Consider the following 16143-nt stretch of genomic DNA (forward strand, 5'->3'; position numbering starts at 1 on the left):
TATCATATTATTGTATTCATATTATAATGACCCCTTGTTTTAGTAGTATAGTCCACATCATTAGGTCCGTAGGCCCAATATCCCGCTAGAATGCATTTTACATCCGGTCCAGAAGTACTCAAACTAAAAAAACCACTTGCATCAAGGCATTACATCCTAAAATACTCTGCAATGTATAACGTTTCTCTTCGTCAGCCCGCACTGACTCCCCCGCACCGCCAGAGTCCTCTGTTGTCCAACTGGAGCTGCTGTAAGTGAACGTAACGTGACTCCTCTATTTGTCTCTGCAGCCCAGCCCCAAATTATGGGCCTGCGACTACTTCAACACAAATATCTGCTCTGGAAGTTCAACTGTATCAGTGTCCCGGCTGAGGACTGTCACATTTAACACCGTGAGGGCCGAGGTAAAGACGGAGTTTGTGGAAAGCTGTTTGAGGAAAACGTCGCGTCCCTTTCGGTAAGTTTCAGCGGCTCAACTAGCGGAAAAAGCGGTAGCATCCCGGCTACAACTGTTGATTCAGTTAAAAAAAAAAGTTGTTTGGTGTGAAGAAGAATATATATCAACAGTGGATAGAACCAGTAATTCAATGTGTAATGTAAAATACAGTATATAACATACAATAATTGTTTAAAGACAACATAGCGTTTGGTTTCCGGGGCGTGACCCTCCTCTGAACTCAAGCTGATTTCTGAACTGATGCTTATTAATGTGTTAACCACAGCCGTCAGATGAAAGTTTTATTCGCTTCTATTTTATTTCATTTCTCCTTTACATTGTCGATCGCCGTACACAACACTTGCAGTCAACATTTGTCCTTAGAGTGGATAAAACCTGTTATTGCAGACACCTGCAAAATGCATTAATTACACACATTACTCATGATGCAAAATGAAAGTGGCAAAGCTTTCAATGTATTTTGATGTCTCATAACAGCAACCATAAGGCATCACAGGTACGATCTTAACACTCAGTATCAAGTGTCTCAGGTTGTATAAGCTTTATATATTGTGCGTGAAAAGTTATAAATATAATGTATTACATTTATAAAGAATTATAACCATAATGTACATCAAATGTTGTTAAGTTCATTTATCAAGTTAGTTGACTTTTCTAACCAAGGTTAATGAGCGATGATTATTTAGCTTTTCGTGTCCACACAAATAATATTTTCTGAGACATCAAGAACACTCAGTCCTAGTTGAGATTATGGCTGAAACTAATAATTGTTTGTTATTTTTGATTAATCAGATTTTTGTTGTCTCGATTAATTGAGTGGTTGTTTGCTCTATCAAATGTCTGAAAATTAGAGCTGCAACGATTAATTGCCAACTACTTTGACAATTGATTAAAAGTTGTGAGCCAAATTCTCTGGTTCCAGCTTCTCAGATGTGAATATTTTTTCTGGTTTCTTTAGTCCTCTGTTATAATAAACTAAATATCTTTGGGTTGTGGTTGTGATTGGGACAAAAGAAGACAATTTAGGACATCATCTTGGGCTGTGGGAAGCAGCCATTGACATTTTTCACCATTTTCTGACATTCTATGGACCAAACAACTGAGCGGTTAATCAAGAAAATACTTGACAGATTAATTGATAATGTAAATAATCATGAGTTGCAGCCCTACTGAAAATAGTGAAAAATCGCTGTGTTGTTGCAGTTTCCCAGTGCCCAAGGTGACATCTTCAAATCGCTTGTTTGATCCAACGACCAGTCCTAAACCCTAAAATACTCAGTTTACTATCTACTACTACTATACTACTATACTTATAGTGTTATAGCACTTTACTACTATAACACAAAGAAAAGCAGCAAATCCTCAAATCTGAGAAACAGGAGCAGTTTACGTTCGAAATATGACTTAAATTAGTATTTGACTATCAGAATAGTTGGTTATTAATTTTCTGTTGATTCTCTATGATTCAACTAATCATTTGGGCTCTAATTAAGATCAACCTGTATGAAAGCATTAACAGATAATCCGGTTCTGTTATCAAATAAAGACTATAGCGAGTTAGAGATGAACAGCTATATTGAATCGGGATATAAACAAGCTGGATGTCAGTGTTGTTGGAATGAATTTACTCCACTCATCAGTCCTGATGACATTTTCTTCCCCTGTGATTGTGTGTTTCAGGCATGCCTCTCCACAGCATTTGGCCCTTGTGTAGGATGTTTTGTCGGGAGTGAGGAAAAGTCAGCACAATGGGCAACGAGGACAGCCTTGAGGATGTGTTCGTGGCTGTCATTCGCCCAAAGAGTCAAGTCAGCCTGAGCTCAAAGGAGTACAGAGCCAAAGCCTATGAGGTAAATGCGCCGAGTCTGACAGTTGATGTCATGCTCTCCTCAACATTTAGTCCAACATTTAGTTGTTAGTTTGGTCTTATTTAAATTTAAGTTAACGTAAAACTGACAATTAACAGAATTTTTCAAATTAACATCAGAAATCCTGACCAGCTGACGACAGTTATTAACCTAAACTCATTAATAATGCAATTTTCAATAAATAAATGTTCTTACATTGAAAATGTGGACAGCTGCAACAGCCAATGACATCTAACCAGATGTTCAACCCACCAGTCCAGACTTCTTATATCTCACTGTCAGTTTCCATGTTTCCTCTGGTGTCTGTGAAGATCCTGTTGAGTGAAGTGCCTTTGGAAGGGAAGGAGAAGAAAAGAAAGAAAGTCCTCCTGGCGACAAAGATCCATGCAGGAGGAGACAAATCCAAATCCATTTTGGATTATGTTGATGAAACAATCAGACCAATATCTAATAACCAAGGCTTCATAGGTAAGTGTGGGACTGCTGACTTTAAGTAAAACCAGTGGTTCGCAACCATTTTTTGGGAAAGCAAAGGTTTACTCACAACACCTTGTTACTGGTTGAGTATATTTATGAGATGCAGGCAGTGCAACCAAAGGCTGGAGTCTGCTTCTCAGACTGCTTGTTTCATTTTAATAGTTTTTTATAATTGTCCAGTATTTCACAGTAAAAATCCTTTTCATTGTCATGGTTCCCCTCAGATTTATCCTGACGCTCAGGTTGGGGACTGTTGGTTTAAACACAATTTTGTCTTTTAGGAAAACGTGTGGTGCACATGAAGAAATTCCCCCTGGATGGAGACAATGAAGGGAGAGAGGCCTCGCTTTTTGTTGTGCCAGTCAGTGTTAAAGGTGAGCAAAACACAATAAATCTGATTCCACAGTTTTCGTAGCTCAGCAGTAAATTAATGAGTCATTCTGAACAGACAACAGCAAGCCTGTGTATAGTGCCGGGAGCCCGAGCTTCTACTGCTTCCAAGACATCATGCGGGTGTGCAGTGAGACCAGCACCCACTTCTGCCCCAGCACCTCCAAGATGCTCCTGGCCTTAGACAAGTGAGGATATATATTTGGTCTTCCCTTTGCCAGGAAATAGCACTGGAAGGTAAAACAAGGCTTTAACATTGCCTCTTTTACCTCCATAGATGGTTAGCGGAGCAGCACACTGTGCCTCACGCCATCCCTGCTCTGTTCCGGCCAGCACCCATGGAGCGGGTGAAGACTAACGTGAGCAACCCGGCCTACAGCAGCGAAGGCAAACTGAGTGATGAAGGTCTGCACATGGGCTACACTGCCCTGGAGATCAAGAGCAAGATGATGTCCCTGGAAAAGGCGGACATGTGCATCCTTAATCCGCTCTATGGCTCTGATCTGCAGTACACCAACCGGGTGAGAGACTTAAAAAGTGGTGTTTATTTAAAGGGAAATGTTTCTAGATTAGGACCTCTGGTGGGTTTTTTTAATACCGGAAGAGACTTGAAAGACTAGAAAATGAATAAATTTACTGTTGGAAGATTTCAACTAAAGTCCAAGAGACAGTTCTAATATTTTCTGAAAAATCTGAAGGAATAATTTGACATTTTGAGAAAAACACTCATTCGCTTTCTTGTTGAGAGTTGGATGAGACAATGTGAAAACAGGCCAAGAAATAGTCCAACTCGATTTTTGTTTGGATTTATTTAGAGGACCTGGTAAGTGGGTTTTGTTTCCTTTGGACAGAGCCAGTCAAGCTGTTCCTACATGGTTCCAGTCTCGAATAAAAATGCTGTTAATTTATCATATAAACTTATCCCCTTTTTCCTTGTTCTGCGTGCTTGTCTGGCCTTTTGTTTGTAGGTGGACAAAGTTATCATCAACCCATACTTTGGGCTTGGAGCACCGGACTATTCCAAGATCCAGATCCCGAAGAGGGAAAAGTGGCAGCACAGTCCCAACTGTGTGACAGAAGACAAGTGAGTTATTCTTACATGAATCACACTGTCATCTATTGTCATATTCTTCTTATTTGTGTGTCTAATTTCCTCTTCTTTTGGGGCATCCTGTAAAGTCAGCAGGATAGTGTGAATTTCATCTGTTCCTTTCCACCTCATAAATGTCTTACTGTATAAACACTCAACACAAACTCCTTTCTCCACAGGGAGCGTCAGTGGGTGGATGACTTCCCCCTCCACCGCAGTGCCTGTGAAGGAGACACAGAGCTGCTCTCCAAGCTTCTGGACAGCGGCTTCTCAGTCAAGCAGCTGGACAGCGACCACTGGGCTCCCATTCACTACGCCTGCTGGTGAGTCTGACGTTCATCCAACTGCCCGAGAAAGTCAGAAGTATCCATAAGTTTTTTTTATTTCCTTCAACTTGTTCATGATGAGTCGTGGTTAAGTTTGACATCTGTGTGGTTCCCTTTAGGCACGGTAAAGTGGAGGCGACCAAGCTGTTGCTGGAGAAAGGTAACTGTAATCCAAACTTGCTCAACGGCCAGCTCAGCTCCCCTCTGCACTTTGCAGCCAGAGGAGGCCACGTAGAGATAGTACAGCTCCTGCTGCAGCATCCTGAGATTGACCGGGTACGAAATGTGATCTTTGTTGTCTCAACACTTTGCTTGTTTCTTATGGTCTTTTCCTGATTAAGTTATGTTGCTGTGGATCATTATTAACAAGGAATTAATATTTATTTGTACGTTATACATGCGCTATTTTTCATCAAGAATGATTTATTTCCTTTTGAATAATAAAATCAATAATGTGTTTATTACTTGTCAAATTGTTTACTTGATATTCATTACACTGGACTGTGTGATATTGGGAAGTTAAATGTAATGTAAATTTGACTTATGTAGTAACGGCTTTGTATTGTAACTGATATAAAATGACCATCATAAATCTCATGATGTAATTACAGTTGTAAACAATAAAACGGTAAATATTGATATTGACTTTCCCACCAACAGCACATAGAGGACCAGCAGAAGAGATCGCCTCTGCAAGTGTGTGAGGAGAACAAACAGAATGAATGGGAGGAGACGGTGAAGCTTCTGCAGCAAGCCAACAGCAAACCTGTGAGTCACACATCAGACTTTTATCGCAAACATGTTGCAAAAAAAGGAGGACGGAAAGGAACAAACTACCAATAACAGAGCAACATATGTCCTAATGTTTTGAGGCTATTTGGTATAGTATGTAAAGGAATTGTATATATTGTATATTCAATTCTATGTGAAGGAAAGTATGTGTATGAATACACACATGATGCAGGAGTGTGCAAGTGCTTTAGGGGCAGGACGTTTATTCTGTTTCTCTTACATGACTCCACTGCAGTTAAGTCTTCTGTTCACTAGATGGTGCTATTTCCTCATGTATAGACCCAGGTGTCCACCAGAATCTGACTTTTTGTATCAAAGGACTAAGCTATGTTTCACTTGGTTTTGTCTATATGTTTTTTTGTTCCACAGTATGAGAAGGTGCGAATCTACCGCATGGATGGCTCGTATCGCTCTGTGGAGCTGAAACACGGCAACAATACGACAGTACAGCAGATCATGGAGGGAATGCGTCTTTCTCAGGAGACCCAGCAGTACTTTACCATCTGGATCTGCTCCGAGAACCTCCGTAAGTCCACAATTAAAAAAAACAAACACTCCCAAATGTATCCAAAAGACCAACCTGCTTAGTTAATTTTATGGGAGATGCTTTTGATCAAACTTTTTTTTACATCTTAAGACGTTTGATCAGTTGTTGCATCATACATTCTTATTAGAATTAGAAGATGAGAATCTTATTAGAATTAGTAGCCTTTTCTGTTGTCATGGCAAACCTACGTTGCAGTAACGATAACGTGCATGTGTGTTTGCGTACACGTGTGACAGACCTGCAGCTGAAGCCGTACCATAAGCCCCTGCAGCACCTGCGGATCTGGACAGAGATTGTGACGGACCTGACGGTGCTGGATCCTCAGAGGGAGACACCTCAGCTCTTCCTACGCAGGGATGTTCGGTTGCCTCTAGATGTTGAGAAAAAGGTAGCTCACATCTATAAGAAGCTATTTGTTTATGATTTATCGTATATATGTTATTTAGATGTCAAGTATTTGAGAACGATTCCTCACTCCACCACTTACTGTTTTGTCCCAGGTGGAGGATCCGCTGGCCATCCTCATCCTGTTTGATGAGGCGCGTCACTGCCTCCTGAAGGGCTTCTTTCCTGCTCCCGACACCAAGCTGATCACACTGGCCAGCCTACTCCTGCAGATCATCTACGGCAACTATGAGAGCAAGAAGCACAAGCAAGGGTTCCTCAAGTAAATGACTGTTTACAAATCATATTTCTGATTAAATACATATTGGACAGATTTGATGGTGAAATATCTTTTCTGTCTTACGCAATATCAGAAAATTGCATTTATTACTTGTTATCAGTTAAATGCTGTGTTTTTGAAGTGCAGAACCATCTTGAATACTGTTCAAGTTTGTGTTTTTCTCTGTTTTTTCCAATAGTGAGGAAAACTTGAAGTCAATTGTGCCGATATCTAAGGTGAAAAGCAAAGCTTACCACTGGACCAACAGGATTCTTCACGAATACAAAGTAAGCTTGAATTTTTCATCCTAAATATTCCTTTCACCATTTAAATCAAATCACACTACCCCCTGAGGTTACTTTTTTCCCTCCCTCACTCTCTTACAGGCCTTGAGCACCAGTGAGGGGGTGAGCAAAGAGATGCACCACCTGCAGCGACTCTTCCTGCAGAACTGCTGGGACATCCCGACATATGGAGCAGCCTTCTTCACGGGTCAGGTCTACACGAAGGCCAGCGCCAGCAACCACAAAGTCATCCGCGTCTATGTCGGGGTCAACACAAAGGGTCTGCACCTCATGAATATGGAGACAAAGGTATCCCACCAAGCTTCAAGTATACGCCCAAATTTCCTATGTGATCTGCGTGATGTAAAGCTTCATGAGAAAAGTTTTTCTAAAGATTTGAACCTATACAAATATATATTAAATATATATTGTTAAAGTTTGTAACTAGAGGAAAATGTAGAGGGTCATGAGGCAATTTTTCGAACCTGCTATTTTGCCGTACAAGTTGCTCGACAGTTGAAGTGGGTAATTGTGCTTAATAATTTGTAAACGGGGGAAAATGAACATTACAGGCTTATATTTAATAGTCTATTCCTTTAAACGTAGTGTGGGCTGGAATATCTCTGTTAATGGTTATTGTTCATGATTTCAACAAGTTAAAGATTGATTTTAGTATGTTTAGCATGTTCAGTATAATAATTAAACTTTTGCACTCCCAGGTCCTTCTCATCAGTTTAGAGTACGGCACATTCATGTGGCAGCTTGGACACGCTGACCAGTACTTCCAGATACACAGTGGTGAAAACAAAATGAACTTCATTGTCCACACAAAACAGGTAATGGCTCAAGGTGACCATTTAAGTGGTTCAACATTGTTTTCAAAAACAGGAATTGTAGTTAAATAGAATTATAATTTATATCAATTATAAAGGTTTATATTTTGACAATCTTCTCAGGAGTGACAATTTAAGTTTGAAATGTTTATGTATTGTAATTAATATGTTCAAGTTGAAGTATGAAAATTCTCTCTTATGTTAATTGTTTATTCACAGGCTGGCCTTATTGTGAAGCTTTTAATGAAGCTGAGTGGACAGATAACCCCAAATGATAAAGGTGCATCAGACAAATATGCCTATGGCTGAAAAACTGATGAAGACAACACAGCTGCCAAAGATCTCAGCGCAGGTTCTTCTTACTGACTCTCATCTGACTGCAGTAACTCTGGACGGAGGGCAAAGCCGCTGGTCTCTCCAAAAAGGCCTAATTTTGTATATTAGTCTTACAGAAGTATTTCAAAACTTCACATTTTGTGTGTTTTTGATGAGTCCTATATTTTCATTGCATGTAAATATGTTTATTTAATGTTTTGTTTTAATAAACTGAATAATGTATGAATAAGAATGTATTGGTCTTTTTGTTGGTAATTTTTAAACTATATAATCTTAAAAACAAACAAAATATGAAACTTTTTTTCAGAATTTGGCTGAAGGATGGAAAATTATAACATGACCTGTTGAGGCAAATGACTTTAAACCAAGGGAAGTAAAATAATAACCTCTACAAAGGAATAGTATTTGCTTTGTACCGTCTAGATGCAACACAGAAATTAAAGTCAGAGACAGCTCTAGAGTTTGATAAACTACTTGATAGTAGAAAATTAATTTTAGGTGATACAGAAGGTGCAATCATGTAACGAACTGCTTAAAATAAGGAATAGGCTGAGTGCTTTATCAATTAATGATCTTAGTAGCAGCTAACATTTGTGCACCAAACCAGATAACATGGAAATACTACAGTACATGTAGTACATGACCTTGTAATGCCATGAAACATATTGTGCAAATGTTTTGCGCGAAGTATATAATATAGAGCAGTGTGTTTGGTTATTTATTAAATACCTTCTATCTAAATTTTGCAAATGTACTCAGTCCATATATCATGGTTTTTCAGTGTTGTTAGCATTGATTTTTTTTTTTTTATAAAACTTTATATTCTTTGCTATGCTTACAATATATGTAAATGTTTAAACTGAACTATGTGCCTTTGTTGAGATGAGGTTGATAGTTTTACTCTTCCAGTTTACAAATTTACAAATATGTATCTCAATAATAATTTTACGGAATATCTTGCGGCCACATCTGAATTTAGTTGCCACAAAGACAATGACAGTAAACTACAAACTGCCAGCTAACGTTAAGTTTCTCTAATAAATAATCAATGTCTTGGTACTCAGGTGTATTTCGGCTACTTGTCTGGAACACAGAAAATAAGTTAAACTCCTTTTTTTAATTAAATCACGATCAGTAACGTGTGTTAAGGAAAAGGAACACGTTTAAGGCAAAATATAACGATTATTTGATAGTGTATCTACCAGAACATCAATCGATGGGACAGACCGTTTTTGTCTTGCTGCAATGACATCATATAGCAAGACATCGGTTCAGGTAGCGACAGCCAATCAGAGTGGCAGTTGTTTGACGGACACGCGGCCAACAGCCAATAGAAAGCCTCAGTTGGTCAGGCGGGGGCAGGACCAGTATTGACAGGTAGAGATGTTAGGGAAATATTACAAACCGGACCCGACATGAGCATCAGACCGACTGGACATCTTTCAGCCGTTGTTACTTCGAAGAAGTGAGCGGTTATTTTTCTACGAAAGAGCTCAGTTTTACGGTCTCCAGGTTGTGGTGGGTCTGTGAATCGTTTCTTTTTGAGGGACAGATCCAGTCGAAGGGGTCAAAATGTCTATGCACTTGTATCAGTTGAGCAGCAAACTGCTTGGAGACACTGTTGGAAAAGTGAACGACAACCTGACATCCGTGTTGCTGGCAGCTTCAGTCATCACTCTCACCCTGGGATATATTTCTAAAACACTACTCAAACAGGCCTCTGACAAGGATCTGGTAAGTTAGCTTAAGATCAAAAATTAAATGCCAAAAATTGTGGTTGAACTGTTTAGTAAGCTTGTATTCATCATTCACTGTTGTTTCCTCTTTTTTTTTTTTTTTGCAGAAACATCCACCTTACATACCCTCTAGCATCCCCTTCCTGGGTCATGCTATTGCATTTGGAAAAAGCCCCATTGAATTTCTTGAAAATGCTTATGAAAAAGTGAGTATTACAGTAGCTACCGCTCAAACTATTAGTGGAATCACTGATCATTTGATTGCAGAAAACTAATCAGCAACTATTTCTAAATTAAGAAATTATTATTATTAATCTGTGATGGAAATAATTGTTTGTTGCAGCCCTGTGTTACAGTTTGCACCCATGCACAGCACAGGACACTTTCTTGTTTTTTCTCACACTCAGTCCAACACACGTACGCACTTCTTAGCAGTTTAATTTTTTTGAAGATCTTCTAAAACAAGGGTTTCCTGACTTTTATGGCTTGTGACACCTTAAAATGACCCATGATCATAAGCTATAGATATACATATATTGAATATGAACAGGGCAGCCAAAAAGTATTTTTTTCATCTTGTTTTATTCAAAGCCTGAACTGGCACAATTATCCAGTTGTTAACAAAAAAATAAGAAGAGATAGGAAAAGAATAGGTAAGAGTAAATGTCTTGCATCCCCTTAGATTTATTTTGTGACCCCTTGTCCTGACCCTTAGGCTGGGAACCAGTGTTTTAAAACCCTGTATGTCTACTTTCCTCCACAGTACGGCCCCGTGTTCAGTTTTACCATGGTGGGGAAAACTTTCACCTACTTGCTGGGCAGTGAAGCAGCCACATTGCTCTTCAACAGCAAGAATGAAGACCTGAACGCAGAGGACGTCTACTCCAGACTGACCACTCCAGTGTTTGGCAAAGGAGTAGCTTATGATGTGCCGAACCCTGTGAGTCCATCAGAAATGTCAAATCACATTTATCAATAAATCCACAGCGGTATAATAGGTGTCAAATCAGCAGAAGGGAAAAGATCCTGCCAAGTTAATGATTACTAAAGAACAAACAACTATATATTGCAGATAATGCTCACCAGGTGCAATATGCATTTTCTGTAATATGTTGCAGATCTTTCTGGAACAAAAGAAGATGCTGAAGACTGGACTGAACATTGCTCATTTCAAGCAACATGTCAAGATCATTGAGGATGAGACCATAGAGTATTTTCAGAGATGGGGAGACAGTGGGGAGAGAAGTAAGATCCCTCACAGATCCATTGATGAAAACATAAATATTAGAAAATTAACCGGTTACATAAATCATGTGTAATCAGAGTTCTTTCAGTTTGTTCTTGTCGTAGTTTTGTGGAGTATTTACAGTCGTATTTTTGACTGCTGTTTTATGATTTTTACGATCGTTTTACGATGTGTTGTGCAGCCTTATAGTGAATCCAAACCTGCATTACCTACAAAAGTGTATTATCAGTAAGACACATTTTGGAATAGTAACAAGAAATCACTCATTTGTTGTGCAATTATCTTAAAAAATGATGACTGTCTGTTTTTAAAAGTGTCAGTTTTGCTGTTACAAGACTGTTATCCCATGTCATGTATTCATGTACGTAATTATGGTAAAACCTTTGGATTGTTGCTCGTTCTAACTGAAGTAACTTCTGCCTGTTTCAGACCTGTTCGAGGCCCTGTCTGAGCTGATCATCCTGACAGCCAGCAGCTGCCTCCACGGGAAGGAGATCCGCAGCATGCTGAACGAGCGAGTGGCCCAGCTCTACGCTGACCTGGATGGAGGATTCAGTCACGCCGCTTGGCTCCTGCCCGGCTGGCTGCCCCTGCCCAGCTTCAGGTAGGACTGCTGGAGGAGCTCAGAAAGCACAGGATAGGACATCTGCTCTAGGATGAAGCTGAGACTAGATTTCATTTAACTAGAAAGAAAGATATTCCTAAGAAGAAACTAGAGCATTAGGACTATTACAATACCAAAGATGTCAAAAAAACTGTTGGTAATGTTTAAAATTTTCAAAACATTTCAGAAAATTATACAACAAAAAATGTTTTGATGTTTCTTTGTAGAAAAAAGATTATTTTTTTCACCATAATAGCCCCTTTAAAAAGAGAAAAATACATTTATACATAAAATAGACCCAACACCAACTTAGTATTTTTAAGATGTTCATTGTCAGTATATCAGATGTACAAGCAAATTCCCATCTAACTGTTTCTCCAGATGGAAATGTACAAACTTCTCTACTTTGGATAAAAAGAAAATATGTACATATATTTTTTGTTGTTAGGAAGAGGGACAGAGCTCACACGGAGATCAAGAACATCTTCTTCAAGGTGATTCAGAAGCGCAGGAGATCTGGAGAGAAAGTGGACGACATCCTGCAGACCCTCGTTGATGCCACTTACAAGTAAGACAACTTCAGTGACTCCAGAAATCCATGAAAATGTTCAGGGACATTGTCCAGGAACACCACAATGTGATAACATGATTTTAAGTCTAGGATCATGCTGCTGCATTTCATTTTCACCTTTAATGTTCACATGGATCATTAAAGATGTCCAGACATCTCTCTCAGTATTCGTATGTCTCTTAAAACTTTTTAAGATAAAAGAAAACCTTAGAAGCAGCTTGTGAACCTTCAATGGAAATAAAAACCTTCTTAATTAAAGGGTTTTCATAAGTGAAGAGTAAAAGTCAATATACATCATATAAAGACAGCAATAGTACTTCATTTTAATCTACAAGTAAGGAGCGACTGAGCTGAGGACCACTCCACTATTTAAAACATTCTTCCCAGTAGTTGATGTTTGGTACAGGCTCAGTAGTTACTAAAATTTCTATCAAAGAGAGAATCAACAAAAAGTCTGAATGGGTAACATTGTCTCACTGCAGCTGAATCATATAAAAGGAAACACAAAATGACTTTGTTTCCTCTCCAGAGACGGACGGCCCCTGGATGATAACGAGATAGCGGGGATGCTAATTGGTCTCCTCTTGGCGGGTCAGCACACGTCCTCCACCACCAGCGCCTGGATGGGCTTCTTCCTGGCAAGAGACAAAGATCTGCAGGAGCGCTGCTACGCAGAGCAGAAGGCTGTGTGCGGAGAAGACCTGCCACCGCTTGAATTCGATCAGGTAGGTTACAGCATATTATTCAAATGATCACAATATACAACAACATTTGGATATGAACATTTTTCAGATCCAAATTTAACATCAGTGATTTAAAAGAAATCACAAAACGTTTTTCAATAAACATAAATATATTTCAGCAAAATAATGCACAGTAAAAACAGTTGACAGAATATTTACTTCTCCATAAAAGGCTTACTGGTTGAAGGTGAAAGCCTACTTTATAGCGCCATCATTGATTTTTACCCAGTATGGAAAGATAAAAGAGATTGGACATAATATAAAAGACATACAGAGTGTAAATAATGAAAACTGACTACAGACATGCTCCAAATATTTTCTGCACTCGGTGTGAAATAAGAATTAGTTCTGGGCTGTGATGAATTACTTTATTAGTGCTAAGATTGTCCTGGTGTCGTCCTCAGCTGAAGGATCTCAACATGTTGGAGCGCTGTTTAAAGGAAACCCTGCGGCTCCGTCCACCCATTATGACCATGATGAGGATGGCTCGCTCTCCTCAGGTAAGACCAACAGGCTGGGTTTAAAAGTTACACATACTGCGTTGTCTTTACCGCTTTTTCCATTCACAAGCTCTCAATTATGTCCAGGCATATTGTAGAAATTGCTCTTTGTAATTCTTTAATTTTGTGTGTATTGTCCCTTTTTCCTCCTCAGACTGCAGCAGGTTACACCATCCCTGTGGGCCACCAGGTCTGTGTCTCCCCGACTGTTAACCACCGTCTGCATGACACCTGGGACGAGAGGATGGAGTTCAGGCCTGACCGCTATCTCAATGACAACCCTGCAGCAGGGGAGAAGTTCGCCTATGTGCCATTTGGAGCTGGTGAGAATTAGTTGAATGAATATTTTGTAAATACTGTCTACTTTATAAAAAAAAGGTTAGTTTTACTTTCTCTTGAAAGCCATAATCAGTTTACTGGAAAATGATTCAACCCACATTCATTTTGTTGTTATATGACTATGAGGCTCAGAGTCACTTTCTGTGCATTTAAATCACTTTCAGTTACATAAAAAGTTGATTAATGATTATACATTCTCTCATAAGTATTAAACCTATTACTAATTAACTATTTCTCAATAATTAATAGGATAAACCAGGTTTAACTATTGACATATATCACTAGCAATGTGTATAGGAATATAGGAAAGTAGTATCTTTTCAATATTTAATGACATTTCTGTTTTCCTTCTAGCTTTAAAACAGAGCACACTAGAAACAAAATGCTTCACTATGTATTAAACCAAACTAAAACTCTCGCTTTGCTCCTCCTCTCCATCTTCAGGCCGTCATCGCTGCATTGGGGAGAACTTCGCCTACGTCCAGATCAAAACCATCTGGTCCACTTTACTCCGCATGTTCGACTTTGACCTGGTGGATGGATATTTCCCCACAATCAACTACACCACAATGATTCACACCCCTCACAACCCCGTCATCAGATACAAGAGGAGGAAACAGTGAGAGACTGACGGAGGACACTGGAGGGACGAGGAGCGAAGACACGAGGAAACAAACAAACATCCTGAGTGGGACTGGAATTTAGGGAAAATTTAGATGAAAGCACTTTGCTGTTTCTAAATGTCAAACCTTTTACTTTTTGTCTCCAGCTTCCTTTTTTCAGTCTGGAGTTCAGTCCTTTTTCTGAATGTCAACATAATTCATGAATTTTATGTTTCCAGAGATAAATACACTGGCTGTATGACACTGACTTGGAACACTGAGGCTCATATACATAAAATGAACTCTTAAAAAATAGAAATGGACAGTTTGACTAGTAGGGTGCCTTGATGATGAGAAAGAATGTCTGTTGACTGAATTAAGCCTCTGGATCCATCGTTCAAAGCAGGTTTTCCTCAGTGGATAATTGCAATGAGTAAAACCGGGAGAAGAATTTTACTTAAGTCCGTTTTTGAGGGACTGTTTAGGAGTTTTCTCCACATAGTTACAAAGAAAACTTTATACATCTTAGTTCCTGAGAGAAGCCTGTGGACTTTTCCTACAGAGTGAATTTGCACTGATGTCAGAAAAACCCATCACCGACTAAAATTACATTGAAACAATGCAGAAGCGGTATAGATAACATCAAAACAATAACAACCATGACAGGCCTTTTCCACTATAGACGTTTCAACATCTCACAGTAGTAAAATCAAAAGGTGTAGATAATAAAATTATTGATAAGTGAATTCCATTTAGCAGCTTCAGTTTGAGGGTCCTGGTACTGTGCATGCTGACTCACTGTCATGGCTCACTGGGACACTATAATAGAACAGAGCCATTGTTAATGTTATTAGTAACACCTGTGCTTTTTCCTACTATGAAAAGGCAAAATTTTTGCTGTGAAAAAGACAGATTAGCTGTGACTGCACAGAAACAATGAGCCTCTGAATTATCAGATGTTATCACACTATCCCGGATCGTTTCAAAGAGCACCCGTCACACCCCGAGGCAGTCGGATGCCATTCTGCGAACTGATCCCATTTAGAGAACACTATACTGATCCTACAGAAGGGTCTGAAGGAGTTACAGCACTACCACGCTTTGTGTAAGTTTTGTTTTTCTTGCTGTAACTTAAAGGCTCCCCCACTCCCACAGGTGTTTTCAGTTATTTTGGCTGATTAGACTCAGATCTACTCAAGTTGAAGGTTGGTGAAGCTATGCTGAGCATTTGAGATATCATATCTGCTGAAATGATAAAGGTGTAAGTTGTCCCACTCTAAAAAGTGCAAAAATAGCAAAGAGTAGAGTGAGGGGTTTGTCAAACAGTCTGAACATGCCTGCAGTAGAGGTGCAATTAGGCAAAATAAGTGATAACACCTGTGTGGGTTAACAATATAGGTGTGCAGTGCCTTTGAATTAGAAGCTTTTAAAGGTGACCTGATGAGGCGTTTTTCCTGCTGGACCTCGTTAAGTTAATGAGCACTAACGACCTCTTGTGTGAACAGCAAGTTTCAATGCACAAGCTGTACAGAATCAAACTGACAGTGTAAAAGTGCAAAACTTTAAATGACAAATAAAACGGTGCATATCAATAGTATATTTTGGTATATTTTGTTGTTTGTGTTTTTTCTGTTTTTAGTTCTTTCCATCCAGAATAAAACTGTGTTGATAATGTTTGATCCATGCGCAAAAATGTTTTGTCCTCACAATTTTAACGTTCCTTTGCAGAAAAATGTAT

The 16143-nt window shown here is 39.2% G+C and overlaps 2 protein-coding genes across 2 annotated transcripts; both read left to right on the top strand.

The window, feature by feature from the left end:
* The first annotated feature begins 239 nt into the window (after positions 1-239).
* krit1 (KRIT1 ankyrin repeat containing) lies at positions 240-8137 on the top strand. The gene is made up of 17 exons (XM_044336421.1): positions 240-457; positions 2138-2307; positions 2637-2793; positions 3084-3176; positions 3251-3380; positions 3470-3713; positions 4161-4276; positions 4462-4605; positions 4728-4884; positions 5269-5376; positions 5770-5926; positions 6184-6335; positions 6448-6614; positions 6811-6898; positions 6998-7204; positions 7615-7731; positions 7948-8137. Exons 2-17 carry the CDS (start codon positions 2206-2208, stop codon positions 8035-8037), a joined length of 2229 nt encoding a protein of 742 aa, XP_044192356.1. The 5' UTR covers positions 240-457; positions 2138-2205; the 3' UTR covers positions 8038-8137.
* Positions 8138-9441: 1304 nt separating this feature from the next.
* LOC122970233 (lanosterol 14-alpha demethylase) lies at positions 9442-16084 on the top strand. Its single transcript, XM_044336328.1, has 10 exons — positions 9442-9798; positions 9908-10006; positions 10564-10740; positions 10919-11045; positions 11476-11650; positions 12099-12218; positions 12751-12946; positions 13369-13464; positions 13619-13787; positions 14248-16084. The coding sequence occupies exons 1-10, from the start codon at positions 9637-9639 to the stop codon at positions 14424-14426; spliced, it is 1500 nt and encodes a 499-aa protein (XP_044192263.1). The 5' UTR covers positions 9442-9636; the 3' UTR covers positions 14427-16084.
* The last annotated feature ends 59 nt before the right edge of the window (positions 16085-16143 follow it).

This window comes from Thunnus albacares, chromosome 19 (genome assembly GCF_914725855.1).
Source record: "Thunnus albacares chromosome 19, fThuAlb1.1, whole genome shotgun sequence".
Taxonomy (NCBI): Eukaryota; Metazoa; Chordata; class Actinopteri; order Scombriformes; family Scombridae; genus Thunnus; species Thunnus albacares.

Bases quoted from the DNA above. Each gene is read 5' to 3' on its own strand.
- krit1 (XM_044336421.1), top strand. From the start codon at position 2,206: ATGGGCAACGAGGACAGCCTTGAGGATGTGTTCGTGGCTGTCATTCGC. The intron at 3,381-3,469 runs GTGAGGATATAT...TTACCTCCATAG, and splicing joins ATGCTCCTGGCCTTAGACAA to ATGGTTAGCGGAGCAGCACA. The intron at 3,714-4,160 runs GTGAGAGACTTA...TTTTGTTTGTAG, and splicing joins ATCTGCAGTACACCAACCGG to GTGGACAAAGTTATCATCAA.
- LOC122970233 (XM_044336328.1), top strand. From the start codon at position 9,637: ATGTCTATGCACTTGTATCAGTTGAGCAGCAAACTGCTTGGAGACACT. The intron at 11,046-11,475 runs GTAAGATCCCTC...TGCCTGTTTCAG, and splicing joins GGGAGACAGTGGGGAGAGAA to ACCTGTTCGAGGCCCTGTCT. The intron at 12,947-13,368 runs GTAGGTTACAGC...TGTCGTCCTCAG, and splicing joins CACCGCTTGAATTCGATCAG to CTGAAGGATCTCAACATGTT.